The 13265-nt window shown below is 39.8% G+C and overlaps 1 protein-coding gene across 2 annotated transcripts in view; it reads left to right on the top strand.

The window, feature by feature from the left end:
- LOC120534994 (C-type lectin domain family 10 member A-like) overlaps positions 1–12766 on the top strand; it is a 60667-nt gene extending 47901 nt beyond the window's left edge. For both annotated transcript variants that reach the window (XM_039762501.1, XM_039762500.1), the window contains 2 exons: positions 4182–4282; positions 12606–12766. In XM_039762501.1, the coding sequence (XP_039618435.1) occupies positions 4182–4282; positions 12606–12735 (231 nt within the window). In that variant the 3' untranslated portion in view covers positions 12736–12766. The remainder of the gene's footprint in view (positions 1–4181; positions 4283–12605) is intronic.
- Positions 12767–13265: the final 499 nt, after the last annotated feature.

Raw genomic sequence — 13265 nt, 5'->3', positions numbered from 1 at the left:
TGGTGGAGAGGTGTGAAGGGATTTAAGAAGCAGTTTAAGGTGGGACGGAATTACGAGTTTTTTCGTAGGCTCTGGTAATTCTAGTGTTAAGAGAAGAAGAAACATCCCAAAGCTAGAGATATGTTATTAAGATAAGAAATAGGACCAGTCTTAACTGAGGTGCAGGCCTTAAGAAAAGAAGTAGGAGTAGGACTGAGTTGTGATAAAATCCACAAAGATTTAGAAACTTCAGGGAGGTATTCTTTGGGAATTGAAAAGGAGTGAATTGTAGAGAATTGTATAATATTACTAACTTTGCCCCTAAGAAAGTACTTGACACATTTGATGGAACTTCAAACAAATGAAATGAGATAATGTGTAAGTCTGCTTATTCTATAAAAAATATTATTGGGAATGACAAATCTTTTATGATGTGTCACAAAAGCAGACCACAGACATTAAAAGATTTGGGGCAGCCATCTGTATATTGTGCCTTGGCTGCAAATGGGTTTAAATTGATTGAGATTATCACAGGTTCAAGTCCAAAGCAGAACTGAATATAATAGGAAAAGATGGTGGAGTTAAAGCCCGGGACTGGAAGTGACATCATTGGGACCGGAATTGAAAGTGACATCTTTTGGACTGGAAGTGACATCATCACTGGCCCCGGAAACGGAAGTGACACCATCACTGGTGCCGGAAACGGAAGTGACATCGTCCATGGCTCCGGGATCTGGTGAGATTTCCTGTGGATGGTCTGCAGAAGATTGAGAAAGAGAGATAATGCAGCTCACCACCCCCTGTCTGGTGTTGTAGTACTTTTCTTAAGGCCTTTCAGATGTTTCCCAATCGCACATGTGTGACAGATGGAAGAATAATAAGAGGAATGAGCTTTATTTAAATAATTCCTATGCTTAACTATATGTTCACTTTAGCCAGTTAGTGGAGAATAAGACCTGTTTTCTTGTAAAGCCGTTGATGATACTGAGCAATTGTTAACATCACTCTAAGTCAGGGGCGGGCAATGTCAGTCCTGGAGAGTCGCAGTGGCTGCAGGTTTTTTTTTCTTAATGAGAAGTCAATTATTGCTGATGAAGCACTTATTGCTTAAGTGACATTTTGATGCTTCATTTAAGTGGTCTCGCCTGTTAAGGTTCCTCACACTTAACTGCTTATTGATTAACAGCTGCATTCAGTTTTTTTAATGTCTCCTTATTGTCAATAGAATGTAAATGACAAAGCAGCCAGCAGTTCTCCATCTTGCTTGTTTTAATTCACATCTGTGTGTATTCATCATTCACTGTTTTATTTAATAAAAAACATAATAGAAAAATGTGACAGACTGAAAATTATCTGTTTTAGGCTTCAAATCACTTGGATGATATCCTTGGGAAGGAAAAAAAATCTAAGATATAATAACCTTACATTGCAGACTAACAAGCCATAAAATTAAATAAGGTCTGAAATTGGCAAGGATAGGGATGGAATGGAAACCTGCAGCCACTGCGGCCCTCCAGGACCAATATTGCCCACCCCTACTCAAAGTTCTGGGGTATATATTGGGAAGAGTGACCAGCAGGGCCATGGATGGGTCTTAGGAAAATAATTAAGTGTATTAGAACAAATGTATATTAAGAAGCCATGTCATCCAGATGGGACAGATCTGAAAGTCCAAGTTAGAAGAGGCCTATTAGGCCTATGAAAAAGTTAACAGATGAATATATCTAATGTTAGATAGATATATTGGTTCCTGGTTTTAGGAAAGGGAATACAAAGACTACATTCTATAAATTCATGATCAAAAATCCTACCCAAGATAATTGAGACAGCAATATTATCAAAACCAAAAGAACATGTCAGTAACCATATTTATCAGGCATCTCAAAGCAGGAAAACTGTCCTAAATGCTCATAAATCTTAGAGTGACATAAACTTGGTCCTACTGTTAAGAGTAGAAATAAATGCATTTTATCAATTTTCCTAATTTAAGAAACTACTCCTGATTTTACTAGGAATTAGAAGAGCTTCTGAGCTGTCTCATCCCTCTATTAGCTATCAGAAGATGCCATTCAGGTAGAGATAGCAAGCATATCCTGAGAAAGACAGACTGTTTTGGAAACACTGGGCAACAATGAACTTGTTTAAAGATGTCAATCTGACAGAGAGGGAATAATATTGTATGTTTACATGATCGCTCCATCTAAGCAGAGTACTGTATATGCGCTGTTAGCCAGAATGAAAGTAATGTTATGTTTTGGCCACATGCTAAATACAGCTTCGTAAATAGTGATGATCTACTGTATATATCTCACAACCAGCCTTTTCTAAAATTTTGGCCCAAACTTTGAACAACTTTACAAAGCGTGAGGTAATATGCAAGTTCAAACATATCCCCACCAATCCAGGTAAATTAATATGAAAGCCAGTGTGAAAAAAATAGCAGCACACACAACAGAGATTTCCCTATAGTTTCCCTGGCTGCAAAAGGTTAAGATTTGTGTACAATGTGTACAGGTTAGAGTTCAAAACAGAACTTTTTCAAGTATGGAGGATGAGGGGTTTTTATAGGTGGTTCACACGAAATTATGTCCTCAGGGCCAGGACAAGAAGTGACGCCCTCGAGGTTGGGACAGGAAGTGACATCCTCAGTGCCGGGAGAGGAAGTGACATCCTCGGGGCCAAGAAATGAAGGATTTCTCGTGTTTGGTCTGCGGAGAGAGAAGAGAGGGGTTTAGTGCACCCTGCCGCTCCCTGTCCTGACATGGAATTGCCATTTTCAAGTCTGTTTGGTTGACTCCCAAGTGCACATGTGTGACACAAGCTAAATCCATATACATCAACAAGCACATAACGATCATTGCTGCAAGTGTGGATGAGCACTTATATATGAGTTGCAATGATATCACAGCATCAACACACAGGTTGTCATGGATGCAAACTGTAATACAGTAGCCAGCATATTATCCTGAAGATAAGTGGAGCATGTTGGGTGATTGAAAGCAAAATGTCACACATATACACTTAGCTCTGCATTCCACAAACTCCTGGGGCATTCATGTTATACGTTACAATCCCAGGAAGGGTCAAAAAGACAGGGGGGTAGTCCCGGGGCATTGAATAAACAGAGCCTCATTGAAAACATGGGGGTGGGTTGCTTCACAAAGAAAGACACGGCACACTACTCTGGAAAAGAATTGGGAACACTGGAAGAGTGAACGCAACTTATAGCTGTGGCTATTCAGAAACTGTTACGTTACAAGGCACCTCCCAAGGCCATAACAGCAGGCAGATGATTCTGTTGAAAGTACAGCTGTGGATCGTTCATTGTTAAATAAAGATACATGTTGTTGGCTTAACTCTAATTCGGTGTGTGTGTCTCAGTCTTTTCATCTGGGTGCTTGTTACAGTATTATTCTTAATGTTGTTTTAATCAGGTGGCAAAAATTACTACTTTGAATATTATTATTATTATCATGTTTGTGGTGAAGCCTTAGCATTACATCAGAAAATTACAAATGTCATCATGAGTTACAAGTTGCAGCAAGATGAGCCATAAAATTGTGATATCATTCATTCTCAAATGTCAAACTGTTACTCTTAGCTGGGAGTAAGAATGGGACACTTTATAAATACTTCTCATGTCCTACTCTGAGGTAGGACAAGTTCTTATCTTAGTCAGACTTTTACTGTGATTCCACAGAGTAACTTGTACTTCTGAGATGCTTGATAAATTTGAGCCTAGATCTAATGTATGAGAGCAAATATGTACAGAGAAAATCAACAAGTTATGTCCAGTTAAAACATTCAAAAACAGGTAAAAAAATGAATTGTCAAAAGAACAATTAGTAACTGTATGTATATTATAATCCCCAAGCAAAATCACAGCAGGGCATACAACTGAAGCACATGCATGCAATTCATTTACAGCAGTTCAGACTGAAAGATATGGGCAGTGGCAGAACATGTATGAGAGAAACAATACTGTTGGTAACAATCATAATGTCATGCACATTTTTTCCCCGAAATCTCTTAAAAATATCCACTCTCCAACCCTGAAACCAGTCCTACAGTCAAGGATTAGAAGTGTCATAAAACTGGAAATGTAGTGTCTTGTGTCTGGAAAGATTGGAGCTGAACCTGTACCACATGCCATCATTGCAAAGTATATATCAAGAATTAATTCTCATTTTTTTATTTTTAAGAACTTCATATTGGATCATATTGTGCTTCATACTTGGACTGGAGTGAAAAAAAAGAATGAAAAATGGATTTGGATCGATGGGACAGCCTTAGGAAGAGAAATGTAAGACATTTAGTTATTTTCCTTATTGATGTTAAAGTAATACATCTCAAGAGTATTGTATTGTATTGCCTTAAAAAAAGATTACTTTTTTATTGTTGTAAAATATCATTATAATATTGGTTTTTGAAGGCAATTGCTATGTGATGTGACGCACAGGAGGACCGGAGGAGGGCTTGTACCTCCTCCAGACCGCGTCCGTCCTGGTTATGTTGGGGGCCACGGGTAAAGAGCTTGGAAGCCCAGCCCTGTAGGGACCCGTGGCCACCGCCAGGTGGCGCCCCGGTGCCTAAACAACCCTGGAGCCCAGCACTTCTGCCACACCAGGAAGTGCTGGGGGAAAGACGACAGGGGACACCCGGACGGCTTCCGGGTGCGCAGCAGGCACTTCCGCCACACTGGGGCGTGTCTGCGGAGAAGTGCCAGGAAGCAGCTGGAGCCCATCCGGGTTCCTATTTAAGGGGCCGCCTCCCTTCAGTCGGTGGCGGAAGTCGGGTGGAAGAGGACAGAGCTAGAGAGAGGACGGGAGGCGGCCAAGAAAGAGGCACAAAGACTGTGAGGCCTGGACATTTGGGGGAACGGTGCTGGAGGCACTGGGAAGTCCACTGACTTTATTTGTAAATAGTATTTGTAAAATAAACGTGTGTTGGGTGAAATTAAGATGTTCGCCTGTCTGTGTCCGGGTTCAAGTCCACAGTGGCGTAGCCGGCAGGATGCTCCACCTGGGTCAAGGTGGGGACCTGCGTTAAAAACACCCTTCGGGGTCGCACTTACCTTGTTTCCCACAGGGCGGGACATCCGGCCACGGCCATCTTGTCTCCCCTTCTCTGGGTGCGGTGGTGTGCCTCCTGGCAGCCTTGCAGCTGCTGCGATTCCTCGAGCTGCAGCGGCTCCGATTTCGCAGCCTCCTCCGCTGCCGCCCTCATGCTGTCGACAGCCCGTGGCCCGGCGTGCTCCTGCCACGGACGCGGATCCGGATCGTCCCTCCCTGTGGGAAAAAAGGTAAGTGCGACCCCGAAGGGCCGATTACTGCAGGGCAGTAGCCCACCCGGAAGTGTTCCAGGTGCTTGACCAGCTGGCCCTGATTGCACCTCCGGGTGGGGCTGATAACTTGTCCAACTGGGTTGTTGGCTCTCGACAGCACCCCCTAGCGGCCAACCCATCTCCCAACCAGGCTGTGGAGGACTCCATGTCCCATGGAGCCACGTGGGAGGCGGGGAAACGAATAATGGCTGGGGAGGCTGCCACCAAGCGTCCCAGGGGAGGTATTGAGCTGTCCATGGTGGCTCACCTGGAACATATGCAGCAGGGGCGTCCTGGCCGGGCATGGGACCCGGCTGTCCGTCACAGTGATAAAAGTGGGCCTGTAAATGTTACTAAAATACTGTATAGGGGACAGTAATATTATTCAGTAAGGCAGCTATAAATAAGATACTAGAAAACAAAAAAAAGTGCAAACACTTTTGACAAAAGCCATATAATTTAACAAAAACGTCAAGATATTACTATTAGCACAGCTGTTAAAGTAAAATTTTAAAATGCAGAATACATTTTCTCTTTTTTCTAACTTATTTTTTAAGTTATTTTGTACATATTTCTGAGTTCTGTTTTTAATCTATACTATGGAATTCTTGTTTTGTTTTTTTATTTAAAGGGGATATTATTATGTTTCACTTTTTATTGTTAGAGAGCATTTAATACTTGTGGATTTAATTTGGCTTTTTTGACAATCATAAAAAGGAAAAGACTGTTTGATGATAGAATTAAAATAGATCCCTGCAAAGTGGTCTAAATTAAGTACAAATATAATACACTAAATAACTGATAATAGGCTCAGTACTTTAACGAAGAGTTATAAATATAATAGCCTTACAACATTCATGCATTCCTTGCATTCCACGATATCCATATCCATGTCAATATTTGTAAAATAACATAATGTTCTGGTTCTTTGTTAGTGACAGTGAATTATTGAAAACAATCTGGAATTTTATTAATTAAATCATACAGCAATTCACTGCAGCTAACAACACAAGTTAGAGCTTTCTCTGTGGTGTGACCAGTGGAAAAGCCAGAATGAAAATAGGCATTGTGTTATTAGGTGAAAAGTGAATGTTATTTGTATTCTCATCCTTGAACTTGAATTAGAATTCAAACCAGGTGCCTAATAAGTGTTACCTACACTGAATAGCCAACAACAATAAAACCACTGACAGGTGAAGCAAATCACATTGATTATCCCATTACAATAGTACCTGTCAAGGGTGGAATATGTTAGGCAGCATGAGAACAATCAGTTTTTGAAGGCAAATAGTTGAAAGCAGTAAAAATGGGCAAACATAAGTATTTGAATGACTCTGACAATGGCCAAATTGTGACGGCTAGTCGACTGGGTGTGAACATCTCCAAAATGTTAAGTCTTGTAAGGTGTTCTCAGTATTCAGTGGTTAGTACCTTTCAAAAATTGTCCGAGGAATGACAACTGGTGAATTGATGACAGGGTCTTGGGTGCCCAAGGTTCTTTGATGTGCATTGGGAGCAAAGGTTAGCATATCTAGTCCAATCTCACAAATTGCTAGAAAAAGTTAATGCTGGCCTTGAGAGTAGAGCAGTCAGAATGTCCATGCAATTACCAAGAAAGCATCTGAACTGGACCATGGAGCGATTGAAATAGGTGGCCTGGTCTGATGAATCACATTTTCTTTTAGATCATGTGGATGGTTGGGTGTGTGTGCGTCATTTACCTCGGAAGAGATGGCAGCAGAAGCAATGTGAAGCTCTTGGCAATGTTCTGCTGGGAAAACTTGGGTCCTGGCATTCACGTGGATGTTTCGTAGACATTTACCAGCTACCTAAAGATTGTTGCAGACCACATTCATCCTTTCAGGGCAACAATATTCCCTGATGGCATTGGCTTCTTTGAACAGGATAATGAGCACTGCCAACCTGCAAAAATCATTCAGGAATAGTTTGACAAACATCACAAAGAGTTCATGGTGTTGACTTGGCTTCCAAATTCCCCAGATCTCAACCCAATCGAGCATCTGTGGAATGCCCTGCAAAAACAAGTCTGAGCCATAGAGATGCCATACTTCACATGAGTTTTTGCCAGATACCACAGGACATCTTATGAGTTTTTGTGGGATCCATGCCTCGATGGGTCAGAGCTGCTTTGGCGGCACGAGGGAAGCCTACACAATATTAGGCAGGTGGTTTTAATGTTGTGGCTGATCTGTATAGTTGAATTGTAGTATGTCTGTAATTGTGATTGTTTACATTGTATTCTGCTCTGTAGTTGTCTGTGTGCTTTGGACTTTCTAGTCAGTGTATTTTTGCTGTCACTAAGCCACAGCCAATGAAAAAGCTTATATCACAATCAAAAATCCTGCAATGTTTGTATTAAATCTAAAATCTGGACTGCTGTATTTCACTCTGGTGATGATGATGAGCAGTAAAAATACACTTATATACAATAAACATGAGAAAAAAAACAGACAGAAAAACTGGGCAATGCAAAATTTGTGTTGGTGATCTATCAGTGTTAATGATTTCACCAATATATCAAAAATCTCATCAAAATGAGCTAAAAGTGCACCTATTGCACATTTTGAAATATTAAAGTTGCCAGTGAACCAATTAAATTTGTTTTATAGTTCAATAAGTATATTGTGAGCAGGGTCTTATCCCATATTTTCAAAAATGTGTAAAGGTTTCTACTTCTTCTTCTTTCGGCTGATCCCGTTAGGGGTTGCCACAGTGGATCATCCTCTTCCATATCTTTCTGTGCTCTGCATCTTGTTCTTTAACACCCACCACCTCTCTCACCACATCCATAAACCTCCTCTTAGGCCTTCCTCTTTTCCTCTTACCTGGCAGCTCTATCCTTAACATCCTTTTCCCAATATACTCAGCATCTCTCCTCTGCACATGACCAAACCAACACAATCTCGCCTCTCTGACTTTGTCTCCCAACCACCCAACTTGAGCTGATCCTCTAATGTACTCATTTCTAATCCTCATCACATCCAGTGCAAATCTTAGCATCTTTAACTCTGCTACCTCCAGCTCTGTCTCTTGCTTTCTGGTCCGTTCCACCATCTCCAACTCATATAACATAGCTGGTCTCACTACTGTCCTATAGACCATCCCTTTTACTCTTTCTGATACCTGTCTGTCACAAATTACTCCTGACACTCTTCTCCACCCATTCCACCCTGCATGCACTCTCTTTTAATCTTCTCTTCCCCGTGCTACTCTGTACTGTTAATCCCAAGTATTTAAACTCATCCACCTTAACCAACTCTACTCCCTGCATCCTCACTATTCCACTGACTTCTTTCTCATTTACAAACATGTATTCTGTCTTTTTCCTACTGGCCTTCATTTCTCTCCTCTCCAGAGCATATCTCCACCTCTCCAGGGTCTCCACAACCTGCTCCCTACTATCACTGCAGATCACAATGGCATCAGCAAACATCATAGTCCACGGGAACGCCTGTCTAATGTCGTCTGTCAACCTGTCCATCACAACTGCAAATAAGAAAGGGCTCAGAGCCGATCCCTCATGTAATCTCAACTCTACCTTGAATGCATTCGTCACTCCTACCGCAGACTTCAACTCTGTCACACTTCCCTCGTACATATACTGTACAACACTTACATACTTCTCTGCCACTCCTGACTTCCTCTACTTGACACCATACCTACTCATCACCTTGTCTCCACTGTTCCCTTCACCAACATGTCCATTGAAATCCACTCCAATCACCACTTTCTGTCCCTTGGGTACACTGCTCATCACTTCATCCAACTCACTCCAAAAATCTTCTTTCTCATCCATCGCACACCCAACTTGCAGGGCATATGCACTAACAACATTCTTCATCACACCACCAATTTCCAGCTTCATAATCATTACTCTGTCTGACACTCTTTTCACCTCCAAAACACTCTTGACATACTATTCCTTCAGAATAACTCCTACTCCATTTCTCCTCCCATCCACACCATGATAGAACAATGTGAATCCACCTCCAATCCACCTGGCTTTAATCCCCTTCCATTTAGTCTCTTGCACACACAATATATCAACCTTCCCTCTCTCCATCATATCTGCTAACTCTGTCCCCTTACCAGTCATACTGCCAACATTCAAAGTTCCTACCCTCAGTTCCACTCTTTTTACCTTCCTCCTCTCCTCCTGCCACCGGACACGTCTCCCCCCTCTTCTTCTCCTTCTTCAGTCAACAGTAGCCGAATTTCAGCCAGCACCCTGTTGGCTAACAGTACTGGTGGCGGCCATTGTTAATCCGAGGCTCGACCGATCCGGTATGGAAATTTTTATTGTTGTCTGCATATTGGTTTTGCAAAATTCCTGACGTAACCTTCCCCATTTATCCGGACTTGGGACTGGCACAAAGAAACACACTGGCTTGTGCATCACCTGTGGCTGGGTTGTAAAAGATTCTACACTTTCTCTTATTATTTACATAGAAAGACATTTTAATAACATTCTTGACAACTACATTTCCACTACTTTCATTCTTATAAATTTATTTTCAATTGTGTGCTTGTGTTTTTTGTGATCATTGTGAAGAATAACTATCTGGGACAGAGGTGCATTGGGCTTTGATGCTTTAGAATATTTGAATAATTGTTCCATGACTGACATGCCATCAGTGTGAACTATGCCTGTTTTCCTCCACGTTCATCTACTTTCACAAGAGGGTAATTCTATGTCCTCACTCAGTCTAAGATATGCTAGTATAATACATGATGATGCAAAATTGTCTGAGCAGAAGAGTAGACAGGGCTTTGATCCAGTGCCATACTGCCTAGTGCAGTTTCTTTTGTTCCTAATGAAGCATTATGATAAAATTGAGTGCTGCAACCTTAGTTGCATTTTACTAAATGTATTGAGAAATTCTACTTAACATATTTAGTAAAACTAAAAAGCATGTGCTCTGACCTCTCTGACAATTGACCCTTATCTTTAGGTCAGATTTAAATTGAATTTTTTTGTCCAGTAGTGCAATTTCCTTCCTGTCTTCCAATGGATTTATAACAGAAACTGAAACCCTTCAATCATTTTAAGATATGCCTTGACAAGCTGAGGACAGCCATTAAATAGGATATTAGGGAGGCTAAATGACAGAGAAAAATATAGCAGATAAATCAAAAGAATCACCAAAGACATTCAGTATTTTAGTGGTAAAAAACAGTCAAGGAGGAGGTGAAGTGCATCAGGAATAGTAAAGAAGAATGAAAAAATTCAGACAATGAAATAGCAGATGCTCTAAACTCTCATTTTTCTGAGGTCTTCACACGTGAGAAAATAGATAACCTCCCAGTAGTTAAAGGTACTACTAAAAAGGTCCTTAGAAATTGTAGAGGGAGAAATACTGCTTAGAGAAAATAGGCTGAAATCAAACAAATCACCAGGACCAGATAATATTTATCTTTGAGTTATTCAGGGGGTTAGCGAGTACATATATAAAAATTTGAAGCATATTTTTAGGAAGTCATTGTGCACTGGGGAAATTCCAAAGGACTGGAAAATGGCAAATATTACCCCGTTATATAAAAGGGGTGACTGGTCAGAACCAAGTAACTATAGGTCAGTAAGCTTAACATACATCACTGGTAAATTAAAGGAAGGAATTATTAAGGGTAAGATTGAGCAACACATGGCAAGAACTGGAGTTTAACTGTACAGTCACCATGTTCAGAAGCAGGAGGTCATGTTTTACATGTTTTGCTGGAATTCAAACAACAAAGGGATATGATCAAAGTGGAGAATATGATGTTATTTATCTTGAATTTCAGAAAGCATTTGATAAGGTGCCTCATGAGAGGGTGGGCATCAAAACAAAAGAGGTTTTTAGATGGGTTCAGAATTGGCTCAGGAACAGGAAGACTATGGGTTATGATGCAAAGAGCCATATCGGAATTAGCAGATGTCGAGTTCCACAATGGGCAGTAAAAGGGGCACTGCTATTTTTAATATATAAAAATAATCTGGATAGGAATATAAGTAACAAGCTGGTTAAGTCTGCAGATGATACCAAAATAGGTGAATAGGTTGAATCATTACAGTGGGAGTTGTACAGCATACAGACTTTAGCAGATTTGTAAATACACAATGGGATGTTGGAAATTCAAAAGTACACCTTGTGAGATGGATTTAGGTGTCATAATGAACTCAACACTATCAATTGTTAGAAAGTGTTCAGAACCCATAAAGAAGACTAACAGAATGTTAGTTTATATAGCACAATATGTACAGTACAAGTCCAAAGATGTTATGCTCAAGCTTTATAATGCACTGATTAGGCCTCATCTGGAGTACAGTGTGCAGTTTTGGTCTCCGGGCTACAAAATGGACATAACAGCAATGATAAAAGAAGAGCAGCCAGAATGACTCTGGAGCTGCAAGAGAAGAATTATGAGTAAAGACTTAAAGAGCTGAACTTTTTCAGCTTAAGCAAAACAACATTAAGAGGAGACATGATTGAAGTGTTCAAAATTATGAAGGGAATTAGTACAGTGGATAGAGACTGTTATTTTAAAATGAGTTCATCAACAACATGGGGACACATTTTGCTGAGAAAATGCAGTTATAGTCGCTACAACATTATCCTGGTTTTGTGATTCTAGGCTAGTTGTTTCAGGGATTTGGTCTCCTGAGATGCACTTGGATTTTTTTTATTATTTTCACTCATCCGTTGCCCACCACATGAAGTTATCAGTAATTAGCATTACAGCTATATACCTCATTTCATGACCTGAGAAAGTCACTACCAAGCTGCTAGTGTTAGCGTATAACGTCGGACAACAAATGAAAAAATTTTCTTCCTAAACCAAGCAACCAGACAAACACATAGGTACACAAATGTACACACAGACACATGTGATTTTATTAAGGTAGATAAGCTGATTTTTGTCTACCTGACAGCTACTCTGTCTTTCACATATTCATCATTAATGTTTGCGGTGCAACATCGATTAGAATGTATTTGTAATGGATTTAGTAATGAAATGCATTGAATTTTTAATTTCAATATATGGTTCATCACAAACATTAGCATTTCTTTTATGAATCCCATACCAAATGGCATATAATAAAGTCATAGCAACCAGATGGACACACAGACATAGACACTTGTCTTTTTATTAAGGTGGATGTTTTCAGGATATGTTTAAATACCTATATGACTTACTAAGTAAAGTTTAATTTAAACACTTATGATGTGCATATTTTGAAACAGACTTGCAGACTGATGTATTTTTTTAACATTTTGTAAGCTCCTTTTCCTCTTACTTACAGATTTGCTGATGTTGAACAACAGAAGAATGGGCATGATTGTGGTAGTATAATGAAAGGTGGTATATTGTTAGCAGCACCTTGTAAAACTCCTAATTACTGGATCTGTGAAAAGTTTACTGTGCAGAAGTGATATACTGTATACTGTAGATCTCTTAAACATAGAACTCTTTTTTCATTTTGTGTAATTAATATAATTTCTGTAATTTATCTTAAATATTTTAGCTTAGAAACATTAAAAAAGCATTGTTTGTTAAATGTATAATTTTATAAATTCAATAAATAAAGAAACAAATATGAAAATAAAGTGTAAATACTATACATACAATTAAATGTCTTTAATTCATTTTATTTTACAAAATGTACACTATGTTGCAAATGCAGTTCTTTCCTTTGCCTGGGTAGAAGTTTTAGGATTATGCAGAATTATTATTGAATGCTTGTGCACATTAATGTTTCAGATTTTGTTGCTTTGTCCTCCTTTTTGCCATGTATACGGCAGTTGGCTTTTCTCTTCTTTAACAATGTGCTACTTATTTTGTTTTCCTGTCTAGAAGATGATTTATGTGTAGGCTGGTACTCACAGCTTAAGTGAGCTTTGTTCTGCTCGTAGTCTTGTGGTGTCAATGTGGAATTTGCACATCATCCATGGACCTGTGTTGT

Source organism: Polypterus senegalus, chromosome 9 (assembly GCF_016835505.1).
Source record: "Polypterus senegalus isolate Bchr_013 chromosome 9, ASM1683550v1, whole genome shotgun sequence".
Classification (NCBI taxonomy): Eukaryota; Metazoa; Chordata; class Cladistia; order Polypteriformes; family Polypteridae; genus Polypterus; species Polypterus senegalus.
This window is presented reverse-complemented; position numbering and strand designations above follow the sequence as displayed.